The 25,740-nt window shown below is 45.7% G+C and overlaps 1 protein-coding gene across 4 annotated transcripts in view; it reads right to left on the bottom strand.

The window, feature by feature from the left end:
* Positions 1-25,740, bottom strand: part of FAM13C (family with sequence similarity 13 member C) — a 250,535-nt gene that overhangs the window by 40,867 nt on the left and 183,928 nt on the right. For 3 of the 4 annotated variants that reach the window (XM_040362039.1, XM_040362042.1, XM_040362040.1), the window contains exon 8: positions 14,201-14,348. In XM_040362039.1, coding sequence (XP_040217973.1) covers positions 14,201-14,348 — 148 coding nt within the window. The remainder of the gene's footprint in view (positions 1-14,200; positions 14,349-25,740) is intronic. The other variant, XM_040362041.1, reaches the window with a different exon arrangement.

The following is a 25,740-nucleotide window of genomic DNA, read 5'->3' as shown; positions in this document are numbered from 1 at the left end:
ATTAAAAATCTCCCAACGAGCGTTCACATTCCAAAAAGAAATGGATTGTTCAGCAGGGCTCCTGTTACTAGCAAACTCAAGGGAGTACTTCAAATCCTGGAGTAAGCAGTTGTTTGAAATGACTACAAGAAGAAGATGTGTAAAGACTATTCATTGCTAAACAAGGACATTCAGAAGAAATTGGATAAGCAACGATGTACAGTACATTTGCATTGATTTATTATTTCAGATTTACAGAAATTGGACCTGAAATAAAACCAGAATGTTACCCACAGGAACCAGTTGTTTTAGCTTTTATTCTCTTATGCACTGTGAGAAAACAACGAGGAAATCCAAACCGGACGGGTTCAATAATTCCATGCCGTAGAGTTGGCAAGAGGAAATGGACTAAAATAAATTCAACCCATCTAGGAGACTATCATTTATGATAAGCAAATACATGACAGCAGTTGTACAATAGCGCAGACACACACACAAGCCAACAAAACGTACGTTCATAGAGGCTGAGGGATTAAAGGACTGCAGTTCTGTTATCCATCGGCCTGGCTGTGTATGTGGAAGGCCTCATCTCATGCACATCGGGCCTAATGCCGCGTACACACGACCGTTTAGAATGTCATGGAAAAAAACAACAAGACATGATTCTTATCAAGCCTGCCTTGCATACACACGATCACCCGGATTCATAGAGAGTTACGCCGGCGTATCAGTAGATAAGCCGGCGTAACTCTGAATCTACGCCAGCGTTAATTTAAGAGTATTCTGGAAACCGGATACGCTTAAATTAGGCTAAGATACGAGCGGCGTAAGTCTCCTACGCCGTCGTATCTTAAAGTGTAATTTTTAGGCTGGCCGCTAGGTGGCGCTTCCGTTGAGTTCGGCGTAGAATATTTAAATGACAAGATACGTCAATTCACGAACGCACATGCGCCCGTCGCAGTAAAGATACGTTGTTTCCGTAAGAGATACGCTGCGTAAAGATAAAGCTGCCCCCTAGGAGGCGTAGTCAATGTTAAGTATGGCCGTCGTTCCCGCGTTGAAATTTGAAAATTTTACGTCGTTTGCGCAAGTCGTCCGTGAATGGGGCTGGACGTAATTTACGTTCACTTCTAAACCAATACGTCCTTGCGGCGTACTTTGGGGCAATGCACACTGGGATATGTACACGGACGGCGCATGCGCCGTTCGTAAAAAACGTCAATCACGTCGGGTCACGAGTAATTTACATAAAACAATCCCCCCCATCCTCATTTGAATTAGGAGCGCTCACGCCGGCCCCATTTACGCTACGCCGCCGTAAGTTAGGAGGCAAGTGCTTTGTGAATACAGTACTTGCCTCTCTGACTTAAAGCGGTTCTCCACCCTAAAGTGGAGTCCCGCTGATCGGAACCCTCCCCCCTCCGGTGTCACATTTGACACCTTTCAGGGGGGAGGGGGGTGCAGACACCTGTCTAAAGACAGGTATTTGCACCCACTTCCGGCCACACGCTACGGGCGAAAGACGGGCATTCCGTCACATCCCGTCTGTCGCCCGTTGTGTGCTGGGAACACTCGGCTCCCAGCACACAGCGTGTGAGCCAATCGGCGGGCGCAGCGCGACTCGCGCATGCGCCGTAGGGAACCGGGCAGTGAAGCCGCAGCGCTTCACTTCCTGGTTCCCTCAGCGTGGATGGCGGGGGAGCAGCAGAGTGACGAGCGATCGCTCGTGCTCTGCTGCGATCGGCGCTGGACTCCAGGACAGGTAAGTGTCCTAATATTAAAAGTCAGCAGCTGCAGTATTTGTAGCTGCTGGCTTTTAATATTTTGTTCCCATGGCACATCCGCTTTAAGGCGGCGTATCGTAAATACGATACGCTGCGCCGCCTTAAAGATACGCGCCCCTACCTGAATCCAGCTAAGGATGTTTAAAAAATGCCAGTGCTGATGCCAAGAAAAAGCCTAGCCTGTGTTCTTAAATAGCATTTATGGGCATTACCATTTTTTTGGCATGTGTTCAGTAAAAACACTCCCTATAATGTAAAAACGCCAATAGCGGCAAAACGCTTGTTACAGCGTTTTTTGTCATTTTCCGTTTTTTTTTTCCAGCTCAACAGCATCTGCTCCTGGATGCACAGGCTGTCCTCTTTTTCTAACGCCCCTAAACGCTTATGCCTCCAAACGCCTCTGTCAATGTGTGTGCATTGACACATAGGCCAACATGGAAGGGCGTTTAGAGGCAGCAAAAAAAAAAAAAAAAAAACACGTCAGACGCCCCTAACAGCAGCTGTAAAAACGCCCTGTGTGCATAAGCCCTTAGGCTGTATTCACACGGCAAAACAAAACCTCTCCTGCGCATGAGTGTGATACACTGGTACAAGTTCTTTATGTGTATCTGCCCCCCTATACACCAAGCCTTGCTGCCCTCTCAGGACTGGGGAAGCCCTGGATACAAACTAGCCTAGTGCATTACCCCATAAACCATATATTAAAAAGCCACAAATATATTCACAAACCATGTGATACACACACAGCATATCAAGATGAGCATCAGCTTTAGTGTTTCTCACTTCACCTGGCGTACTCCAGACCTTGGGAAGACAAGTATCCTAGCTAGCTTACGCATTTCAAAAGGTAGTACCTTCTTCCTCAGGGCCAAACCATTCGGACCCTCATAGCTTAGCAATTTATATACAACTGGTTAACAGCTAGGATCCTGGTTGTGTCCTCCCAAGGTCTGGAGTACATTGAAGGAAGTGAGCAACCTTGAAGATGATGCTTATTATGCACTGCGTTGCTGCACAGTTTGGCGCGGTGCGCTTTGATAAAAAGGAATGCGTCTGCATTTTATCGCAGGACACCCTAGGCTGTGTTGCAGTGTTAATGGGACACATATGAAACGGTTGTTACCTGCATGTCCCTGCTGTGACAAACATTTTACCATGTGCTAAAAATGTATGTCACCACATTTAGTGTGAATTCACCCTATGGCTCCTTTCACACACACGGACCGTTCGTCAGTTTTTCATCCATCCGTTGACTGATGAAAAACGGACATCGGTGCATTCCTATGGAAGAACAGACAACAGATGATCATCCATTTTCATTCGCTTCCGTCAACCTCAGTTTTTTTGAACGGATGGAAATCCTATTTTTCATCCACCAAAAAAATGGTTTGGACGAATAACAGATGGTCAGTTTTTCGTACATTGATAGTGGATGTAAAAAAACACACAAATACAAAAAAAAACACACACACACACACACACACACACACACACACACACACAACACACTGATGAAAAACAGATGAACTGAACTGATGAAATGAACGATCCGTAAGTGTGCAAGGACCCCAAGGCCCCTTTCACAGGGGGCTATCCATTTTGACGGACTCTGCTTGCGTCAGCGGATGACAGGTCTGTCTGCGCTCACTGTGCAGGGACGGACCTGTCAGAGCCCCGCTCTCCTCCATGGGGAGATTGGATGAAAACAGACCGCCTGTCCATTTTTCATTCGATCCGATCCGCCAGACAGATAGAAAATAGGGTTTCCATCCATCTGCATTCAGCAGATCGGATGTCAGCGGACTAAGCCAAGCAGGACAATAACTTCTCCGCAGGATGTGGAAATATTGCAAAAAGATCTGAACAAACTAATGGGGTGGGCAACTATATGGCAAATGAGGTTTAACGTAGAAAAATGTAAAATAATGCATTTGGGTGGCAAAAATATGAATGCAATCTATACACTGGGGGGGGGGGAGGGAACCTCTGGGGGAATCTAGGATGGAAAAGGGACCTGGGGGTTCTAGTAGATGATAAAAAAAAAAAAAGTGTGCAGGGACCGCCCTGTCATCCGGCGGCTCAGCGGGGATCAATGAAGCGATCCCCGCTGATCACAGATCCGCCATGTGTGAAAGAGCCCAAACTGTGTAAAGGGTTCCCTTCCAGAGGAGGTGGTTTCAGCGGGGAGCATCGATAGTTTCAAAAAATTATTAGATAAGCACCTGAACGACCACAACATACAGGGATATACAAGGTAATACTGACATATAATCACACACATAGGTTGGACTTGATGGACTTGTGTCTTTTTTCAACCTCACCTACCATGTAACTTTGTCACATCTGACATCAATTGCTCCATAGACCTGCATGGAGCGTCCGTTCAGGTCTGCCTAAAAAACGACAGGCAGACCTGAATGGGTTGTCTGTGTGAAAGGGACCTTAGGCTCCATTCCCATCTTGGCAAACTGGATTGCGGGCAGAAATGCCACGATTCTGTCCTTGATCACAAATGATGGCAAATCGCAGGACGCTTGTGTGACCCCCGTTACTTTTAATGGCACCCCAATCGTGGAGCGATTTTGCCGCCAGAAGAATTGCGGTAAAATCGTGCAAACAGAATTGCGGAACGCCTGTGGCCCAAATGAAGTACACAAATTTTTTGGGGGCAACAGGTGTCCCATGTTTCCGTTTGCGTGATTTTACCACAATTGTCGCCTGACGAATTGCAACAAAATTGTGCCCTGATTTTGGAGCCATTGGAAGTGATTGGGATCGCACAGGCGTCCTGCGACTTGCTGGCAGTCCGAATTGAAGGCAGTACCGTAGCAATTACGCTTGCGATTCGGAACGCCAAGATGTGAATAGAGCCTAAAAGCGGCCCTGGTAGACAGAGAGCTGCAGCTCCGAGTGTTGTCACTATTATAAATGAATGGCCAGCACTGCTTGTTCATTCATAATAGTAAAAGATCATTCAGAGCTGCAGCCCTGTTTAATGTTATCTGCACCTGCCTGTACACGCACAGGGCATCAGCACATACATTACACAGATCACAAGCACCAAATTATCTTTGAGGGCCAGTTCACACAGGAAACCAGCTTTCTGTTCGCGTTTCCTGCAGTGTGTTCAAAGCGCACTGCAGTTGCGTTCTGCAGTGGGTGCCAATGTTAATTTAATGACACCCCAGATGCAGGTCGTAAACGCAGTGCACTTGCCTGCACCTGGTTGCATGATATAGAAATACCATGTGATCTGGTTGTAGTGACTTTCCATTCAAAATGAATAAGCTCAAATCGCACCACACTGACCTTCATGTGAACTGCACAATTGGGCCCAATTTGGACATTTTCCCTTAGGGGTGTACTCACTTTGGTTGCCAGCGGTTTAGACATTAATGGCTGTGTGTTGAGTTATTTTGAGGGGACAGAAAATTGACACTGTTATACAAGCTGTACACTCACTACTTTACATTGTAGCAAAAAGATATAATAAAAGATTTACAAAAATTTGATCTTCACCCCGTCTTCCTTCCGAGTTTGCAGGCTTTGATAATATAAATGGCCAAGCTGGCAATGATGTCACTGCCATGCATATGCGCTGGAGTCACTGTTTATTTACATTACGGGTATATCTGATGTCATCGGCTGCACCAAAAGAAAATATTGCCCAAACGGTGCACATTTAGGAAATATTTACTGTACCTATAGGTAAGCCTTAATATAGGGAATATAGGGTACGCCTTAATATAGGGAATATAGGGTAAGCCTTAATATAGGGAATATAGGGTACGCCTTAATATAGGGAATATAGGGTACGCCTTAATATAGGGAATATAGGGTAAGCCTTAATATAGGGAATATAGGGTAAGCCTTAATATAGGGAATATAGGGTAAGCCTTAATATAGGGAATATAGGGTAAGCCTTAATATAGGGAATATAGGGTAAGCCTTAATATAGGGAATATAGGGTAAGCCTTAATATAGGGAATATAGGGTAGGGAATATAGGGTACGCCTCAATATAGGGAATATAGGGTAAGCCTTAATATAGGGAATATAGGGTAAGCCTTAATATAGGGAATATAGGGTAGGGAATATAGGGTACGCCTCAATATAGGGAATATAGGGTAAGCCTTAATATAGGGAATATAGGGTAAGCCTTAATATAGGGAATATAGGGTAAGCATATATATAGGGAATATAGGGTAAGCCTTAATATAGGCTTACCTATAGATAAAAATTGTACAAGGAAGTTTACACCGACTTTAAATCATGGCAGTAGCCCAATGATACAAAACATACATGATATGATGGCATGCTAAAATGTATTAACCAGCAAAACCCCAATGAGTGTATCATAACAAAAATATTGATAAAATGCAACATAAACTGATTACATTCCTTGTATTTATGAGCCATGAGATACTGGTTTAAATAAAAGAGAAAGTATTTGCAATATACCAAATTTTAGCCTCCATTCACAGCTGAGGATTTTGTGGCTACAAAACATTCAAGATCAAAATCGAATAAATTGGCCCTGTTCACATTTGGGGCTCAGCGGCTGAACCTCCAAAAAGGTACAAGAGCTACTAGTGAGGCAAAATAGGGTGTTATTGACCACTTCGGTGGGAGTGCACAATTTTATATATATATATACACACATATATATATATATATATATATATATACACACACACACACATATATACACATACACACACATATACACATATACACATATATATATATATATATATATATATATATATATATATATATAAAAAAGCATATTGCTTATGAATTTCAGAAGCACTTATAATAAAAGTATATGAGACTCCAAAGAAGCTCCAGTATGGTACTCAACTTCAAAAGATATGTCAGAAGAAGAAAAAAAATGCACAAAAACACAAAAGCTTCCAAATAGCCTACATATGCTGTACTCCGGTGTGAATGAGGGCTTACTAGTGAAGAATAGCCTTGTATACACTTATGTCTATGAAATGTGCATTTTAGTGAAATCTCTATTTTGATTTCAAACAACAGTAATAATAATAATAATAATAATAATAATAATAATAATAATAATGTTCCAAAAACAGAAAAGCAGATAGGAAAACATGTTCACATTTGGCTAGATTATCCCCATAAATGTCTGGAATCAAAGCAACCTGCTGATCACTGGAATTGGTGTCTTAGTGCCGATCTAATCTCTTTGCTGAAGCAAAATAAAGATTATAAAGAATTATCAGGTCATCAACTCTCCCATGGTATGTAACCCATGGATTGACCAACATGGAGCAACATGGGCAGAGTTCTTTTTTGACTTGGAAATAAGCAAGTGAACAGTTTGCAATCCTGAGAGCAGAAATAAACCCATACAGTGGAGGAGATGACATTATATGTGGTGGCGGGGGGGACATGACACCATGTGACTGTTCAGTACGGAGCCCCTTCTCCAAATAAATGATGTTCAGAAAATGGCTTTATGTATCGATCCGCTCCATCGCCTTTTCTTCCATGTCTACACCTTATGAAGAATGATACAATGTTACAGTAGGGATCGAAAGTTTGGGCACCCCAGGTAAACATTTGTATTAATGTGCATAACGAAGCCAAGGAAAGATGGAAAAATCTCCAAAAGGCATCAAATTACAGATTAGACATTCTTATATTATGTCAAAAAAAGTTAGATTTTATTTCCATCATTTACACTTTCAAAATTACAGAAGACAAAAAAAATGGCGTCTGCAAAAGTTTGGGCACCCTGCAGAGTTAATATCTTGTACTGTCCCCTTTGGCAAGTAAACGCTTTTTGTAGCCAGCCAAGAGTCTTTTAATTCTTGTTTGAGGTATCTTTTCCCATTCTTCCTTACAAAAGTCTTCAAGTTCTTTGAGATTTCTGGGCTGTCTGTCACGCACTGCTCTTTTAAGGTCTATCCATAGATTTCAATTATGTTGAGGTCAGGAGATTGTGAAGGCCATGGCAAAACCTTCAGTTTACGCCTCTTGATGTAATCCCCTGTGCATTTTGAGGTGTGTTTAGGATCATTATCCATTTGTAGAAGCCATCCTCTCTTTAACTTCAGCTTGTTCACAGATGGCATCAAGTTACCATCCAAAATTTGCTGAAATCTTATTGAATCCATTTTTCCTTCTACTCATGAAATGTTCCCTGTGCCACTGGCTGCAATACAACCCCAAAGCATGATTGATCCACCCCCATGCTTAACAGTTGGACAGAGGTTCTTTTCATTAAATGTTGTGCCCTTTCTTCTCCAAACGTACCTTTGCTCATTCCGGCCAACAAGTTCTATTTTAACCTCATCGGTCCACAGAACTTGTTTCCAAAATGCATCAGGCTTGTCAATATGTTCATTTGCAAAGTTCAAATGCTGATTTTTGTGGTGAGGACATAGAAGAGGTTTTCTTCTGATGACTCTTCCATGAAGACCATATTTGTACAAGTATCTCTTTATAGTGGAATAGTGTACCACAACTCCAGTGTCTGCCAGATCTTTCTGGAGGGATCGTGCAGTCAAACGTGGGTTTTGAATTGCTTTTCTCACAATCCTGCGAGCTGTTCTGTCTGATATTTTTATTGGTCTTCCAGATCTTGCTTTAACTTCCACTGTTCCTGATGACTGCCATTTCTTAATTACATTCCGAACAGAGGATATTGACATCTGAAAACGCTTTGCTATCTTCTTATAGCCTTCTCCAGCTTTGTGAGCGTCAACTGTTTCAGTTTTCTAGACAACTGCTTAGAAGAACCCATGGTGCTGATTGTTGGGGCAAGGTCAGATGAGTCTGGGCATTTAAAACCTTTGAGAATGACATCACCTGGTCTTCCCAGACGATGATTGAGAACAATCCATGACACTGGCAGGCCTCAGCTTTGCAAAGGGGGCAGTGCATGCTATAAATTCCGCAGGGTGCCTAAACTTTTGCAGACGCCAGTTTTTGGTTTTCTGTCATTCTGAAAGTGTAAATGATGGAAATAAAATCTAACTTTTTTTGACATATTATAAGAATGTCTAATCTGTAATTTGAGGCCTTTTGGAGATTTTTCCATCTTTCCTTGGCTTCGTTATGCACATTAATACAAATTTTTAACTGGGGTGCCCAAACTTTCCATCCCCACTGTACATGTCATCTTCCTCCTCTCTGTGCTCACAATGTTACATGTCATCTTCCTCCTCTCTGTGCTCACAATGTTACATGTCATCTTCCTCCTCTCTCTGCTCACAATGTTACGTGTCATCTTCCTCCTCTCTCTGCTCACAATGTTACATGTCATCTTCCTCCTCTCTGCTCACAATGTTACATGTCATCTTCCTCCTCTCTGCTCACAATGTTACATGTCATCTTCCTCCTCTCTGCTCACAATGTTACATGTCATCTTCCTCCTCTCTGCTCACAATGTTACGTGTCATCTTCCTCCTCTCTCTGCTCACAATGTTACACGTCATCTTCCTCCTCTCTCTGCTCACAATGTTACATGTCATCTTCCTCCTCTCTGCTCACAATGTTACATGTCATCTTCCTCCTCCTCTCTGCTCACAATGTTACATGTCATCTTCCTCCTCTCTCTGCTCACAATGTTACGTGTCATCTTCCTCCTCTCTCTGCTCACAATGTTACATGTCATCTTCCTCCTCTCTCTGCTCACAATGTTACATGTCATCTTCCTCCTCTCTCTGCTCACAATGTTACATGTCATCTTCCTCCTCTCTCTGCTCACAATGTTACATGTCATCTTCCTCCTCTCTCTGCTCACAATGTTACATGTCATCTTCCTCCTCTCTCTGCTCACAATGTTACATGTCATCTTCCTCCTCTCTGCTCACAATGTTACATGTCATCTTCCTCCTCCTCTCTGCTCACAATGTTACGTGTCATCTTCCTCCTCTCTCTGCTCACAATGTTACATGTCATCTTCCTCCTCTCTCTGCTCACAATGTTACATGTCATCTTCCTCCTCTCTCTGCTCACAATGTTACATGTCATCTTCCTCCTCTCTCTGCTCACAATGTTACATGTCATCTTCCTCCTCTCTCTGCTCACAATGTTACATGTCATCTTCCTCCTCTCTCTGCTCACAATGTTACATGTCATCTTCCTCCTCTCTGCTCACAATGTTACATGTCATCTTCCTCCTCTCTCTGCTCACAATGTTACATGTCATCTTCCTCCTCTCTGTGCTCACAATGTTACATGTCATCTTCCTCCTCTCTGCTCACAATGTTACATGTCATCTTCCTCCTCTCTCTGCTCACAATGTTACATGTCATCTTCCTCCTCTCTGCTCACAATGTTACATGTCATCTTCCTCCTCTCTCTGCTCACAATGTTACATGTCATCTTCCTCCTCTCTGCTCACAATGTTACATGTCATCTTCCTCCTCTCTGCTCACAATGTTACATGTCATCTTCCTCCTCTCTCTGCTCACAATGTTACATGTCATCTTCCTCCTCTCTGCTCACAATGTTACATGTCATCTTCCTCCTCTCTGCTCACAATGTTACATGTCATCTTCCTCCTCTCTGCTCACAATGTTGCATGTCATCTTCCTTCTCTCTGCTCACAATGTTACGTCATCTTCCTCCTCTCTCTGCTCACAATGTTACATGTCATCTTCCTCCTCTCTGCTCACAATGTTACATGTCATCTTCCTCCTCTCTGCTCACAATGTTACATGTCATCTTCCTCCTCTCCCTGCTCACAATGTTACATGTCATCTTCCTCCTCTCTCTGCTCACAATGTTACATGTCATCTTCCTCCTCTCTCTGCTCACAATGTTACATGTCATCTTCCTCCTCTCCCTGCTCACAATGTTACATGTCATCTTCCTCCTCTCTCTGCTCACAATGTTACATGTCATCTTCCTCCTCTCTCTGCTCACAATGTTACATGTCATCTTCCTCCTCTCTCTGCTCACAATGTTACATGTCATCTTCCTCCTCTCTGCTCACAATGTTACATGTCATCTTCCTCCTCTCTGCTCACAATGTTACATGTCATCTTCCTCCTCTCTCTGCTCACAATGTTACGTGTCATCTTCCTCCTCTCTGCTCACAATGTTACATGTCATCTTCCTCCTCTCTCTGCTCACAATGTTACATGTCATCTTCCTCCTCTCTCTGCTCACAATGTTACGTGTCATCTTCCTCCTCTCTCTGCTCACAATGTTACATGTCATCTTCCTCCTCTCTGCTCACAATGTTACATGTCATCTTCCTCCTCTCTCTGCTCACAATGTTACATGTCATCTTCCTCCTCTCTGCTCACAATGTTACATGTCATCTTCCTCCTCTCTCTGCTCACAATGTTACATGTCATCTTCCTCCTCCTCTCTGCTCACAATGTTACATGTCATCTTCCTCCTCTCTCTGCTCACAATGTTACATGTCATCTTCCTCCTCTCTCTGCTCACAATGTTACATGTCATCTTCCTCCTCTCTGCTCACAATGTTGCATGTCATCTTCCTTCTCTCTGCTCACAATGTTACGTCATCTTCCTTCTCTCTGCTCACAATGTTACATGTCATCTTCCTCCTCTCTCTGCTCACAATGTTACATGTCATCTTCCTCCTCTCTCTGCTCACAATGTTACATGTCATCTTCCTCCTCTCTGCTCACAATGTTACATGTCATCTTCCTCCTCTCTGCTCACAATGTTACATGTCATCTTCCTCCTCCTCTCTGCTCACAATGTTACGTGTCATCTTCCTCCTCTCTCTGCTCACAATGTTACATGTCATCTTCCTCCTCTCTCTGCTCACAATGTTACATGTCATCTTCCTCCTCTCTCTGCTCACAATGTTACATGTCATCTTCCTCCTCTCTGCTCACAATGTTACATGTCATCTTCCTCCTCTCTCTGCTCACAATGTTACATGTCATCTTCCTCCTCTCTCTGCTCACAATGTTACATGTCATCTTCCTCCTCTCTCTGCTCACAATGTTACATGTCATCTTCCTCCTCTCTCTGCTCACAATGTTACATGTCATCTTCCTCCTCTCTCTGCTCACAATGTTACATGTCATCTTCCTCCTCTCTCTGCTCACAATGTTACATGTCATCTTCCTCCTCTCTGCTCACAATGTTACATGTCATCTTCCTCCTCTCTCTGCTCACAATGTTACATGTCATCTTCCTCCTCTCTGTGCTCACAATGTTACATGTCATCTTCCTCCTCTCTGCTCACAATGTTACATGTCATCTTCCTCCTCTCTCTGCTCACAATGTTACATGTCATCTTCCTCCTCTCTCTGCTCACAATGTTACATGTCATCTTCCTCCTCTCCCTGCTCACAATGTTACATGTCATCTTCCTCCTCTCTCTGCTCACAATGTTACATGTCATCTTCCTCCTCTCTCTGCTCACAATGTTACATGTCATCTTCCTCCTCTCTCTGCTCACAATGTTACATGTCATCTTCCTCCTCTCTGCTCACAATGTTACATGTCATCTTCCTCCTCTCTGCTCACAATGTTACATGTCATCTTCCTCCTCTCTCTGCTCACAATGTTACATGTCATCTTCCTCCTCTCTCTGCTCACAATGTTACATGTCATCTTCCTCCTCTCTGCTCACAATGTTACATGTCATCTTCCTCCTCTCTGCTCACAATGTTACATGTCATCTTCCTCCTCTCTCTGCTCACAATGTTACATGTCATCTTCCTCCTCTCTCTGCTCACAATGTTACATGTCATCTTCCTCCTCTCTCTGCTCACAATGTTACGTGTCATCTTCCTCCTCTCTCTGCTCACAATGTTACATGTCATCTTCCTCCTCTCTGCTCACAATGTTACATGTCATCTTCCTCCTCTCTCTGCTCACAATGTTACATGTCATCTTCCTCCTCTCTGCTCACAATGTTACATGTCATCTTCCTCCTCTCTCTGCTCACAATGTTACATGTCATCTTCCTCCTCCTCTCTGCTCACAATGTTACATGTCATCTTCCTCCTCTCTCTGCTCACAATGTTACATGTCATCTTCCTCCTCTCTCTGCTCACAATGTTACATGTCATCTTCCTCCTCTCTGCTCACAATGTTGCATGTCATCTTCCTTCTCTCTGCTCACAATGTTACGTCATCTTCCTTCTCTCTGCTCACAATGTTACATGTCATCTTCCTCCTCTCTCTGCTCACAATGTTACATGTCATCTTCCTCCTCTCTGCTCACAATGTTACATGTCATCTTCCTCCTCTCTGCTCACAATGTTACATGTCATCTTCCTCCTCTCTGCTCACAATGTTGCATGTCATCTTCCTTCTCTCTGCTCACAATGTTACGTCATCTTCCTTCTCTCTGCTCACAATGTTACATGTCATCTTCCTCCTCTCTCTGCTCACAATGTTACATGTCATCTTCCTCCTCTCTCTGCTCACAATGTTACATGTCATCTTCCTCCTCTCTCTGCTCACAATGTTACATGTCATCTTCCTCCTCTCTGCTCACAATGTTGCATGTCATCTTCCTTCTCTCTGCTCACAATGTTACGTCATCTTCCTTCTCTCTGCTCACAATGTTACATGTCATCTTCCTCCTCTCTCTGCTCACAATGTTACATGTCATCTTCCTCCTCTCTCTGCTCACAATGTTACATGTCATCTTCCTCCTCTCTCTGCTCACAATGTTACATGTCATCTTCCTCCTCTCTCTGCTCACAATGTTACATGTCATCTTCCTCCTCTCTGCTCACAATGTTGCATGTCATCTTCCTTCTCTCTGCTCACAATGTTACGTCATCTTCCTTCTCTCTGCTCACAATGTTACATGTCATCTTCCTCCTCTCTCTGCTCACAATGTTACATGTCATCTTCCTCCTCTCTGCTCACAATGTTACATGTCATCTTCCTCCTCTCTCTGCTCACAATGTTACATGTCATCTTCCTCCTCTCTGCTCACAATGTTACATGTCATCTTCCTCCTCTCTGCTCGCCGTCTCATCTTTGTACATGGCTAGAAGGCTAGGCTCACATCTGTGCATGTGTGATTGATGCATTTTCTAATACGTCTTTGCGGCACATTTTTGATGCGTTTTTTCTTGTCGTAGGAGAAGACTGGTTGCGAAACACAACACCTTCCCAAAGATGCATGACATGGATTTCTGACGCGCTTCCACTTTAGTCTATGGAGGAAAACATGCCCCATCCTACGTGCAGAACACTGCATCCATGGGAACGGGACCCCAGGGAATCATATTAAACACATTGTGTTTCCGCCCTTCAGCAAACGCACTAAATAAAAATGTGAACCTGTCCTGAGATTCTACAAAGCATGCATGGCTGCCCCTCACCCGATCTGCCATGGCACACAGTATGCAATTAGAAAGGCATGGCACCGCCATGGTGATTACAGAGCAGGCAGGTGCAACCCAGACACATATTACATGGCAATACAATGGGATTGAAGGATCTTACCTGCATGGCTGAGCCCCTCGCCTGGCACAGTCTGGACTAGTGAGCCGCTTGCCTCCTTGCTGCCATGGCACTGCACCCCCTCCTCCTGGGTTGGCAAGAAAGCAGAACACAGATCAGTTTCCAGGGCCTGCAGCTTCAAGAAGGAATTCTGCAAACAGAAGCAGAACATCAGGCAGTCTGCAACAAGCTGTACCACTGAGATAATATACAGGGAGGGGGAGGGGGAGCACCCAGGTGTGAGCACAGGGTCCTGGATGGATGGATGGTGCAGCACAGAGCTCCTCTAGCAGGGTCTTCCTCTGGACACAGGCGGCTCTATAATGGGGGAACCACCACAGCAGATGACAACGCAAACAGCACACGTGGGCTGTGCGATCAGACAGCGCTCATCATAGACATGTATTATTAATGATAAGGGGGGGGGGGGGGGGCTGGTGATTCCGTCAATCTGACCTCATTTTCTCCTCGATCAATGGACCTGCTGCAGGGGGGAGGGGAGATCGATGCTCTCCATAGGCTGCCCGGCTTCCATTCATGGCGGTGACATCATCATGTCCTGACTGCTGGCCGCGCCCCCTCCAATTGATGAAAGCACTCAGCCCCTCCCCCCATAGCGGCTCTATACATGGTGTGGGCGGAGGACACAGCGCTGTCACCATGACATTCATCCTCCGCTGCGGACTGAGCACGGGATGGATGGATGATTGGATGGAGGATCTCCCAGATCTGCACACACACGTCACGGATCGGGGACACCGGGCTGATCTCTGGGTGCTCCGAGCCTCTGTCACCATACAATATCACATATCCAATCACAGACCACCGGAAGAAGCACAACAATCACACATGTTTATCCAATACACAGAATTGTATTACAAAATACATTGTCATTATAAATCATCTGTATAGGAGGGCTCATGGGCGGACTGACAAATCATGGGGCCCCGGGCAATAGGAGATTATGGGGCCACACAGCAGGGGCGGACTGACAAATCATGGGGCCCCCGGGCAATAGGAGATTATGGGGCCACACAGCAGGGACGGACTGACAAATCATGGGGCCCCCGGGCAATAGGAGATTATGGGGCCACAGGGGCGAACTGACAAATCATGGGGCCCCCGGGCAATAGGAGATTATGGGGCGAACTGACAAATCATGGGGCCCCCAGGCAATAGGAGATTATGGGGCGAACTGACAAATCATGGGGCCCCCGGGCAATAGGAGATTATGGGGCGAACTGACAAATCATGGGGCCCCTGGGCAATAGGAGATTATGGGGCCACACAGCAGGGGCGGACTGACAAATCATGGGGCCCCTGGGCAATAGGAGATTATGGGGCCACACAGCAGGGGCGGACTGACAAATCATGGGGCCCCTGGGCAATAGGAGATTATGGGGCCACACAGCAGGGGCGGACTGACAAATCATGGGGCCCCTGGGCAATAGGAGATTATGGGGCCACACAGCAGGGGCGGACTGACAAATCATGGGGCCCCCGGGCATTAGGAGATTATAGGGACACACAGCAGGTGCGGACTCACAAATCATGGGGCCCCCAGTTAAAGGGGTGTTCCAGCCTTTGTTTAAGTTTATTAAAAGTCAGCAGCTACAAAAAGTGTGCTACTGGCTTTTAATAAACAGACACTTACCTGCTCCATGGTTCCAGCGACGCGCCGGCCGGGGCTCCGCTCCTCCTCTTCATTCCTAGTGTGGGCACCCGGCAGTGACAGCTTTCGGCTTCACGGCCAGGCACCCACTGCGCATGCGTGAGCGGCGCCGTCCGATTGGACAGGCACTCGCCTACAGGGAGGGGCTGCAATAAGGCGATTAAGCTATTCGCCTTACAAGCCCCTCGGCGGAAGGAGGAAGTGGGACAGGAAGTCTCACTCCTCCTGACCCCCCCCCCCCCACTCCCCCCCAAAAAAATTACATGCCAAATGTGGCATGTAAGGGGGGAAGGAGTGGATTAAGCGGAAGTTCAATTTTTAGGTGGAACTCCGCTTTAATAGGAGATTATTAGGCCACACAGCAGGGGCGGACTGACAAATCATGGGGCCCCAGTCAATAGGAGATTATTAGGCCACACAGCAGGGGCGGACTGACAAATCATGGGGCCCCAGTCAATAGGAGATTATGGGGCCACACAGCAGAGGCGGACTGACAAATCATGGGGCCCCCAGGCAATAGGAGATTATACACAGTATACATACACAAACTGAAAAGGTACCGGAGAGGCGGGGCAGTTACAATCTAGGGATTTTTAGACCAAAAGGATGTCGGTAAGGGACATTTCAGGGACAGACGTAAAGAAGTAGAAAAAAAAAAACACAGATTGTTACATACTGTCTCTGGTTTTACTGAGGCTGGCAACCCTGATGGGGGCCCCCTAGTGGCATGGGGCCCTTGGGCAGTGCCTGAATGGTCAGTCCGCCGCTGGGAGGGCTCACCTCAATGGAATTGCCCCCCCCCATTAATTATTATAAGTGGTATGGCTCCTTTAACCACTTGCCTACTGGACACTTTTACCACCTTCCTGCCCAGGCCAGCTTTCAGCACTGTCACACTTGGAATGACAACTGGGCGGTCATGCAGCATTGTGCCCAAATTAAAACTAATTTTTAGTTTTGTCACACTAATAAGAGCTTTCTTCTGGTAATATTTAATCACCGCTCTGTTTTTTTTTAGTATTTGCTGGAAAAAAGACCGAAAATTTAGGAAACATAAATAAATACATTTTTTTTATAGTTAAAATATTTTGCAAACAGGTAATTTTTCTCCTTCACTGATGAGGCGGCACTGGTGGGCAAGGATGAGCTCAGGTGTGTTTGCAACTTATGTGCCCGCCAGGAAGCTGACACTCCGCAGTGCTAATCACAGGCAGCGAGACCTTTCCCAATCTGCAGCTGCACAGATCAGGAAATGTCTCACTACGTGGGATTAGCGCTGCAGAGTGTCAGCTTTCTGGCAGGCACATGAGTTGCAAACACACCTGAGCTCATCCTTACTGGTGGGCACTGATGTCTTTTTCACACAAGCCGCTTATTGGCTCTCCTCACGCTATCAGCATGAGGAAAGGAATGCTGATAACTGGCTGGATCCCGCAGATCCTTTGACAATTCTTTTGCTTTCCCCATGACTCAGAATCCAGAAATGTCAGTGCAGCGCTGGATGAAAGATGCAAGGGTCTGTCAGGAGTCCAGAAACTCATTGACCTTTTATACACACACACTAATTACAAGCAAACAGATCACAGGTGAGGGTGGTTACCATTAATAGCCATTCAAACCCCTTTGTGTCAACTTGTGAGCGTGTTATCAGGCCAAAATCACCAGGGTATGTAAACTTTTGATCAGGGTCATTTAGGTAGTTTCTGTTGTCATTAGAATTTAAAAAGAGTAAACACAGTTGATTGATAATAAATGGCTTCAGCCAAATACTAACCATGAGTGAAAGAAAAGTTTTGTGTCATCGTTCATAGTCTCTGAAAAATGGCCAAGAAACCATAAATTCTGCCAGGGTGTGTAAACTTCTGAGCACAACTTTATATAGACTAGGCTGTCTCATAAATAAAAATGTATTCAAACAATAAACACAATGTATCAATTGGTGATTAATAAAAGTTGAGTGAACAATGAACAAGTGTCAATGTGCACCAAAAAATGATTCCTTTGGTATCCCACCAAGAAAATGTACTATCCACCGTTCCCAGTGAGAGAGATACATTAATCCATATGAAAGTTAAATTGGCCTCTTACCGAATCCCAATGATCTCTAGATTATAAGAGATCGTCCATGCATGAGGTAAGTAAATGCCGATGCTTGGCCACTTCATCTATGTGTCTCCCGGCCTCTGAGATGGATCCGATAATCCCTCAGCTCAGCATCCCCACACATTGCATACTCTGGATTCTGGCTCTACACTGAAGGCTTTACTCAGGGCCGGCCTTTGGGGTGTGCGAGCTGTGAGGCCGCACAGGGCGCCATGGGCAACAGGGGCGCCGTGCGGCCATCACAGCTTGCAGAATGTGAGTCGCAGTCAGTTACTCACATGATCATCACAGGAGTCCGAGTCCTATGAGTCACAGCAGCAGGCGCTGCCAGGTCTCCCTGCGCGCTGCCAGGTCCCCCTGCCCTGGGACTAGGTAAAGAGCAATGCATCAGTTGCAGCACCTGAAAAAAAAATTCTGCTGCCGGCCGCTGCACGGGAAAGCCAGAAAACGCTTGGCTATTCTCGGGCAGACGGCGCATGCGCAGTGGTGTCTAAGCGCCGGGCGGCGATATTTTTAAATGCAAAGCCGCACCGTCCCCCAAAGGGTAAGTCAGTTTAAGGGGCGAGGGGTGAAGATGGGGGGCACCACAGGATTAGCTCGCACAGGGCGCCTGAACACCTAAGGCCAGCCCTGAAGCTTACTCCACAACATCCCAGCTTAGCTTACCTCACTCAAGGTGATCACTGCACTTCCCTCAGGTGTGTGTGTAGGATAAAGGAACACGGGAAAGAAGGCTCACCGCATTGTATGTAAAAGCGGGGGGTTTATTGAAGATAAAATACGCACTTACAACAAAGATACAAATATTAATCAATAGAGAGAGAGAGAGGATAGTCCAGCATGGAAGTCACCAACAAATCTGGATAATCATGTCTCCCATCGACATGATGAGTCCTAAGGAAGGAGATGGGAGCTGAGACATGAGGAGTCCTAAGGAAGGAGATGGGAGCTGAGACATGAGGAGTCCAAAGGAAGGAGATGGGAGCTGAGACATGATGAGTCCAAAGGAAGGAGATGGGAGCTGAGACATGATGAGTCCGAAGGAAGGAGATGGGAGCTGAGACATGAGGAGTCCTAAGGAAGGAGATGGGAGCTGAGACATGATGAGTCCGAAGGAAGGAGATGGGAGCTGATACATAAGGAGTCCTAAGGAAGGAGATGGGAGCTGAGACATGATGAGTCCGAAGGAAGGAGATGGGAGCTGAGAAATGATGAGTCCGAAGGCAGAAGATGGGAGCTGATACATGAGGAGTCCTAAGGAAGGAGATGGGAGCTGAGACATGATGAGTCCGAAGGAAGGAGATGGGAGCTGAGACATGATGAGTCCTAAGGAAGGAGATGGGAGCTGAGACATGAGGAGTCCTAAGGAAGGAGATGGGAGCTGAGACATGAGGAGTCCAAAGGAAGGAGATGGGAGCTGAGACATGATGAGTCCGATGGAAGGAGATGGGAGCTGAGACATGAGGAGTCCTAAGGAAGGAGATGGGAGCTGAGACATGATGAGTCCGATGGAAGGAGATGGGAGCTGAGACATGATGAGTCCGAAGGAAGGAGATGGGAGCTGAGACATGAGGAGTCCTAAGGAAGGAGATGGGAGCTGAGACATGATGAGTCCGAAGGAAGGAGATGGGAGCTGAGACATGATAAGTCCGAAGGAAGGAGATGGGAGCTGAGACATGATGAGTCCTAAGGAAGGAGATGGGAGCTGAGACATGGGGAGTCCTAAGGAAGGAGATGGGAGCTGAGACACGAGGAGTCCTAAGGAAGGAGATGGGAGCTGAGACACGAGGAGTCCTAAGGAAGGAGATGGGAGCTGAGACATGAGGAGTCCTAAGGAAGGAGATGGGAGCTGAGACATGAGGAGTCCTAAGGAAGGAGATGGGAGCTGAGACATGATGAGTCCTAAGGAAGGAGATGGGAGCTGAGACATGAGGAGTCCTAAGGTAGGAGATGGGAGCTGAGACATGAGGAGTCCTAAGGAAGGAGATGGGAGCTGAGACATGATGAGTCCTAAGGAAGGAGATGGGAGCTGAGACATGATGAGTCCTAAGGAAGGAGATGGGAGCTGAGACATGAGGAGTCCTAAGGAAGGAGATGGGAGCTGAGACATGATGAGTCCTAAGGAAGGAGATGGGAGCTGAGACATGAGGAGTCCTAAGGAAGGAGATGGGAGCTGAGACATGATTAGTCCTAAGGAAGGAGATGGGAGCTGAGACATGATGAGTCCTAAGGAAGGAGATGGGAGCTGAGACATGATGAGTCCGAAGGAAGGAGATGGTAGCTGAGACATGAGGAGTCCTAAGGAAGGAGATGGGAGCTGAGACATGAGGAGTCCTAAGGAAGGAGATGGGAGCAGAGACATGAGAAGTCCTAAGGAAGGAGATGGGAGCTGAGACATGAGGTGTCCTAAGGAAGGAGATGGGAGCTGAGACATGAGTCCTAAGGAAGGAGATGGGAGTTGAGACATGAGTCCTAAGGCTCCATTCACACTAATGCGTTTTTTTGATGCATTTTGCAGAAATGCAGGGACATTTTTTAACATGGTTTCCTATGAAACATGTTCACATGAATGCTTTTTTGTGCCTCTGCGTTTTTGGAAAGGGTCTGGACTTTTGTCCCGCAAAAAGTACCAAGTTTTTTGCCGCGATTTGCGCTTTTTTTTAACCTGTTTATAGATGGTTGTTAAAGGAAATGTAAAAAATAAATAAAAATTGCCGGCTAAAAAAAAATAATTATAAAAAAAGCAAAATCGCTGTATAAAACACATGTCAAAATGCAGAAAGCACCACAAAAACGTTTTGGAGCTTTTTGCAGATTTGCAGTACAGTCCATTTAACATGGTTTCATATGGAACACGTTCCTGTAGTGCAAATCTGCAAGAAGCACTAAAAATGCATAGGTGTGAATCCAGCTGAGACATGAGGAGTCCTAAGGAAGGAGATGGGAGCTGAGACATGATGAGTCCTAAGGAAGGAGATGGGAGCTGAGACATGAGGAGTCCTAAGGAAGGAGATGGGAGCTGAGACATGATGAGTTCTAAGGAAGGAGATGGGAGCTGAGACATGATGAGTCCGAAGGAAGGAGATGGGAGCTGAGACATGATGAGTCCGAAGGAAGGAGATGGGAGCCGAGACATGATGAGTCCGAAGGAAGGAGATGGGAGCTGAGAAATGATGAGTCCTAAGGAAGGAGATGGGAGCTGAGACACGAGGAGTCCTAAGGAAGGAGATGGGAGCTGAGACACGAGGAGTCCTAAGGAAGGAGATGGGAGCTGAGACATGAGGTGTCCTAAGGAAGGAGATGGGAGCTGAGACATGAGGTGTCCTAAGGAAGGAGATGGGAGCTGAGACATGAGGTGTCCTAAGGAAGGAGATGGGAGCTGAGACATGATGAGTCCGAAGGAAGGAGATGAGAGCAGAGAAATGATGAGTCCGAAGGCAGAAGATGGGAGCTGATACATGAGGAGTCCTAAGGAAGGAGATGGGAGCTGAGACATGATGAGTCCGAAGGAAGGAGATGGGAGTTGAGACATGATGAGTCCTAAGGAAGGAGATGGGAGCTGAGACACGAGGAGTCCTAAGGAAGGAGATGGGAGCTGAGACACGAGGAGTCCTAAGGAAGGAGATGGGAGCTGAGACATGAGGTGTCCTAAGGAAGGAGATGGGAGCTGAGACACGAGGAGTCCTAAGGAAGGAGATGGGAGCTGAGACATGATGAGTCCTAAGGAAGGAGATGGGAGCTGAGACACGAGGAGTCCTAAGGAAGGAGATGGGAGCTGAGACACGAGGAGTCCTAAGGAAGGAGATGGGAGCTGAGACATGAGGTGTCCTAAGGAAGGAGATGGGAGCTGAGACATGAGGAGTCCTAAGGAAGGAGATGGGAGCTGAGACATGAGGTGTCCTAAGGAAGGAGATGGGAGCTGAGACATGAGGAGTCCTAAGGAAGGAGATGGGAGTTGAGACATGAGTCCTAAGGCTCCATTCACATTAATGCGTTTTTTGATGCATTTTGCAGGGACATTTTTTAACATGGTTTCCTATGAAACATGTTCACATGAATGCTTTTTTGTGCCTCTGCGTTTTTGGAAAGGGTCGGGACTTTTGTCCCGCAAAAAGTACCACGTTTTTTGCCGCGATTTGCGTTTTTTTTAACCTGTTTATAGATGGTTGTTAAAGGAAATGTAAAAAATAAATAAAAATTGCTGGCTAAAAAATAATAATTATAAAAAAAAGCAAAATCGCTGTATAAAACACATGTCAAAATGCAGAAAGCACCACAAAAACGTTTTGGAGCTTTTTGCAGATTTGCAGTACAGTCCATTTAACATGGTTTCATATGGAACACGTTCCTGTAGTGCAAATCTGCAAGAAGCACTAAAAATGCATAGGTGTGAATCCAGCCTAAAGAAGGAGATGGGAGCTGAGACATGACGAGTATCCAGATTTGTTGGTGACTTCCCTGCTGGACTATCCTCTCTCTATTGATCAATATTTTCATCTTTGTTGTAAGTGTGTATTTTATCTTCAATAAACCCCACACTTTTACATACTATGCGATTAATCCTCTTTTCTGTTTTCCTTTAGCCCAGGGTCACACCAGTGCGATCTGAGACGTTGCACGTTATTCGCACCTGCGGTGCCGATCATATGCGATGTCTGTGAGATACGAGTTCAGCCATACTGTTATATGGCTGAACTCACATTAGATTTGTGCAGAAAAAAAAAAAGAGCAGGGACTTTTTTTTCCCTGCACTAAAATCGTATTGCATGGGTGTTCTCACCTATGCGTTCCGATTCCTGTGCGAGTTCACAGTTCGCACTGCCATCTGTGACCCGATCTGGGGGGTGTCATTAACAATGTAATGACACCTGCAGCAAAAGGCAGCGTGAAAAGAGGAGCGATGCGGGAAGCGGCACTGTAATCGCACCGCGTTCCCGCATTGCATATGTGTGAGCCTAGGCATATCCTAAACACACCTGAGGGAAGTGCAGTGATCACCTTGAGTGAGGTAAGCTGAGCTGGCACGCTGTGGAGTAAATCCTTCAGTGTAGAGCCAGAATCCAGAGTATGCAGAATGGGGATGCTGAGCTGAGGGATTATCGGATCCATCTCAGAGGTCGGGAGACACACAGATGAAGTGGCCAAGCATCGGCATTTACTTACCTCATGCGTTAGATGATCTCTTATAATCTAGAAATCATCAGGATTCAGTAAGAGGACAATTAAACTTTCATATGGATTAATGTAACAATGGAAATGCCAGTGTTTTCAATGGTGCCCATTTACATCAATGCAGCGCAATATTGGCAAGGGGTCCTGTACTACAATTCTGGCTCCATAGAATATGCAAACCACATCCAAGTAGCATCACATAATTGCGCTCAAAGTGGATGTAAACCCACGCTCATCTTTCTAAACTACTGCCATAGTGCTGATCTATAAGGATATAGATGCCTCCTGCATGTATCCTTACCTGTCAAATGTCTCCCCTCTGTCTGTTATAAGAACTGAAAAACTGCAGATTCTGTGGGTGGGTCTGTTGTCTGGAGCTCTGTGGGTGGAGTTGTGATGTCAACATGCATTTTGTCCTGTGTATTTCTTACACTGAATTCTTCTATGGTCACTAACATCCAGTCAAAATCCAGAAAAGAAACCACATGACTTCAGAAAAGGAGTGGGGGTGGGAAATAAAAAAATAATAATGCCTGTCTGAAGCTAGTGCATGAGATATGTAAATAACCTGTCACTCACAGCAAGGGGGAAGAACGGACCAATGTTTTTCTCTGTAAGTCCGGTTTATTTCACTGAACAATAAAAGAGGATTTGCTCAGAGCTGGATTAACTCTGTGTGGCAAGACTGGGCACAGATGATAGGAAATCGTATACTGTACATTGTGACATAAAAAAAAAAAAAAAAAAATGTGGGTTTACATCCACTTTTTAAAGTCAGATCAAAATCAGATCACAGCAGGGTGAGAAATGCAGACAGGAGCAGCAGAGCCTCTGCATTCGATATCATGAACCCGCTCCTGCCCACATGTTGGACCCCTTTCACACTGAGGAGTTTTTCAGGCGGTACAGTGCTAAAAATAACGCTGCTATACCGCCTGAAGAACTCCTGCCCAGCAACCTCAATGTGAAAGCTGGATGCGCTGGCAGGAGAGGAAAAAATCTCCTGCTAGCAGCATCTTTGGAGCGGTGAGAGGAGCGGTATGTATACTGCTCCTTCCCATTTAAAACAATGGGAAATCGCGGCAATACCGCCCGAAATGCGCCTCTGCAGAGGCACATTGCGGGCAGTATTAACCCTTTATCGGCCGCTAGCGGGGGTTAATACCGCAGCGCTAGTGGCCGAATCCCGCGGCAAATCCGGCGGTAAGTGCCGCTATTTTTAGCAGTGCTATAACGCCACCGCGGCTCCCACCCCAGTGTGAAAGGGGCCTTAAACTTTGACATTGTGTCTGTGCAGCCGCTGCACAAGCATTAAATTCTATTGGCTGCCATCCCTAATAGGATTGGACCTGCATCAGTGTCTGTCAGCTGGATCACAGCTCAGCGAGCTCCCCTCTGTCCCTCGTGGTGGCACATTTATGTTGTCTAAAAGAGAAGAGGAACTGATATCTTATTCAGCATTTAGTGGTATTACTTCAGTATTTTTTGGCAGAGCAATTTAAGTTTATATTTAACCACTTCTGACCAGCCGCCGCAGTTATACTGCAGCAGGTTGGCTCCCCTGGGCGAGCCGTCATAGCTGGACCTTGGCCGCTTTAAGAGCACCAGGGTGCGCGGGCACGCAACGACTGAGCTGATGCGTGTGCCCAGCAGTAGCAATGTCTGCTGAACACCCGCGATCGCTCCACACAGAGACAGAACTGAGGTCTGTCAATCTAAACAGACAGATCTCCGTTCTGTCAGGGGAGAGGAGTCATATCTGTTGTTCATACTAAGTATGAACAACGATCGGTCTCCTGCCCCCCAGGCAGTCCCATCCCCTCACAGTTAGAAACACTCCCTAGGACACACATTTAACCCCTTGATCGCCCCCTAGTGTTAACCCCTTCCCTGCCAATGACATCAGTGGCTATTTTTAGTCATGATCGCTATATAAATGTCACTGGCCCCAAAAAATGTGTCAAAAGTGTCCGATCTGTCCTCCGAAATGTTGCAGTTCTGATAAAAATTGCAGATCACGCCATTACCAGTAAAAAAAAAAAAAAAATGCGATTTCCCCCCCCCCCCCAAAAATATGTAAAAGACATATCGACCAAACTGTGGAAGAAATTAAATTCATCCAACAGACTGAAAAAAAAACATTCCTTCATCCATACAAGTGAGGTGGATGGAGGAATCCCTCCACCTGGACATACTGGGGTAGATTCACAGACAGAGTACGCCGGCGTATCTACTGATACGCCGGTATACTTTCAAATTTCCCGTGTCGTATCGTTGTTTTGAATCCTCAAAACTAGATACGACGGCTTCTGGGTTAGATCCGACAGGTGTACGTCTTTGTACGCTTTCGGATCCAAGATGCAATTCTTCGGCGTCCGCTGGGTGGCGTTCACGTCGTTTTCCACGTCGGGCATGCAAATTAGCTATTTCCGACGATCCACGAACATACAAACGGCCGGCGTATTTTTTTACGTCGTCTGTAGTCGACTTTTTCCGGCGTATAGTTAAAGCTGCTATTTCGTCGCGTATAGTTAGATTTGCCATGTTAAGTATGGCCGTCGTTCCCGTGTCAATTTTAATTTTTCATTTTTTTTGC

This window comes from Rana temporaria, chromosome 8 (genome assembly GCF_905171775.1).
Source record: "Rana temporaria chromosome 8, aRanTem1.1, whole genome shotgun sequence".
Taxonomy (NCBI): domain Eukaryota; kingdom Metazoa; phylum Chordata; class Amphibia; order Anura; family Ranidae; genus Rana; species Rana temporaria.
This window is presented reverse-complemented; position numbering and strand designations above follow the sequence as displayed.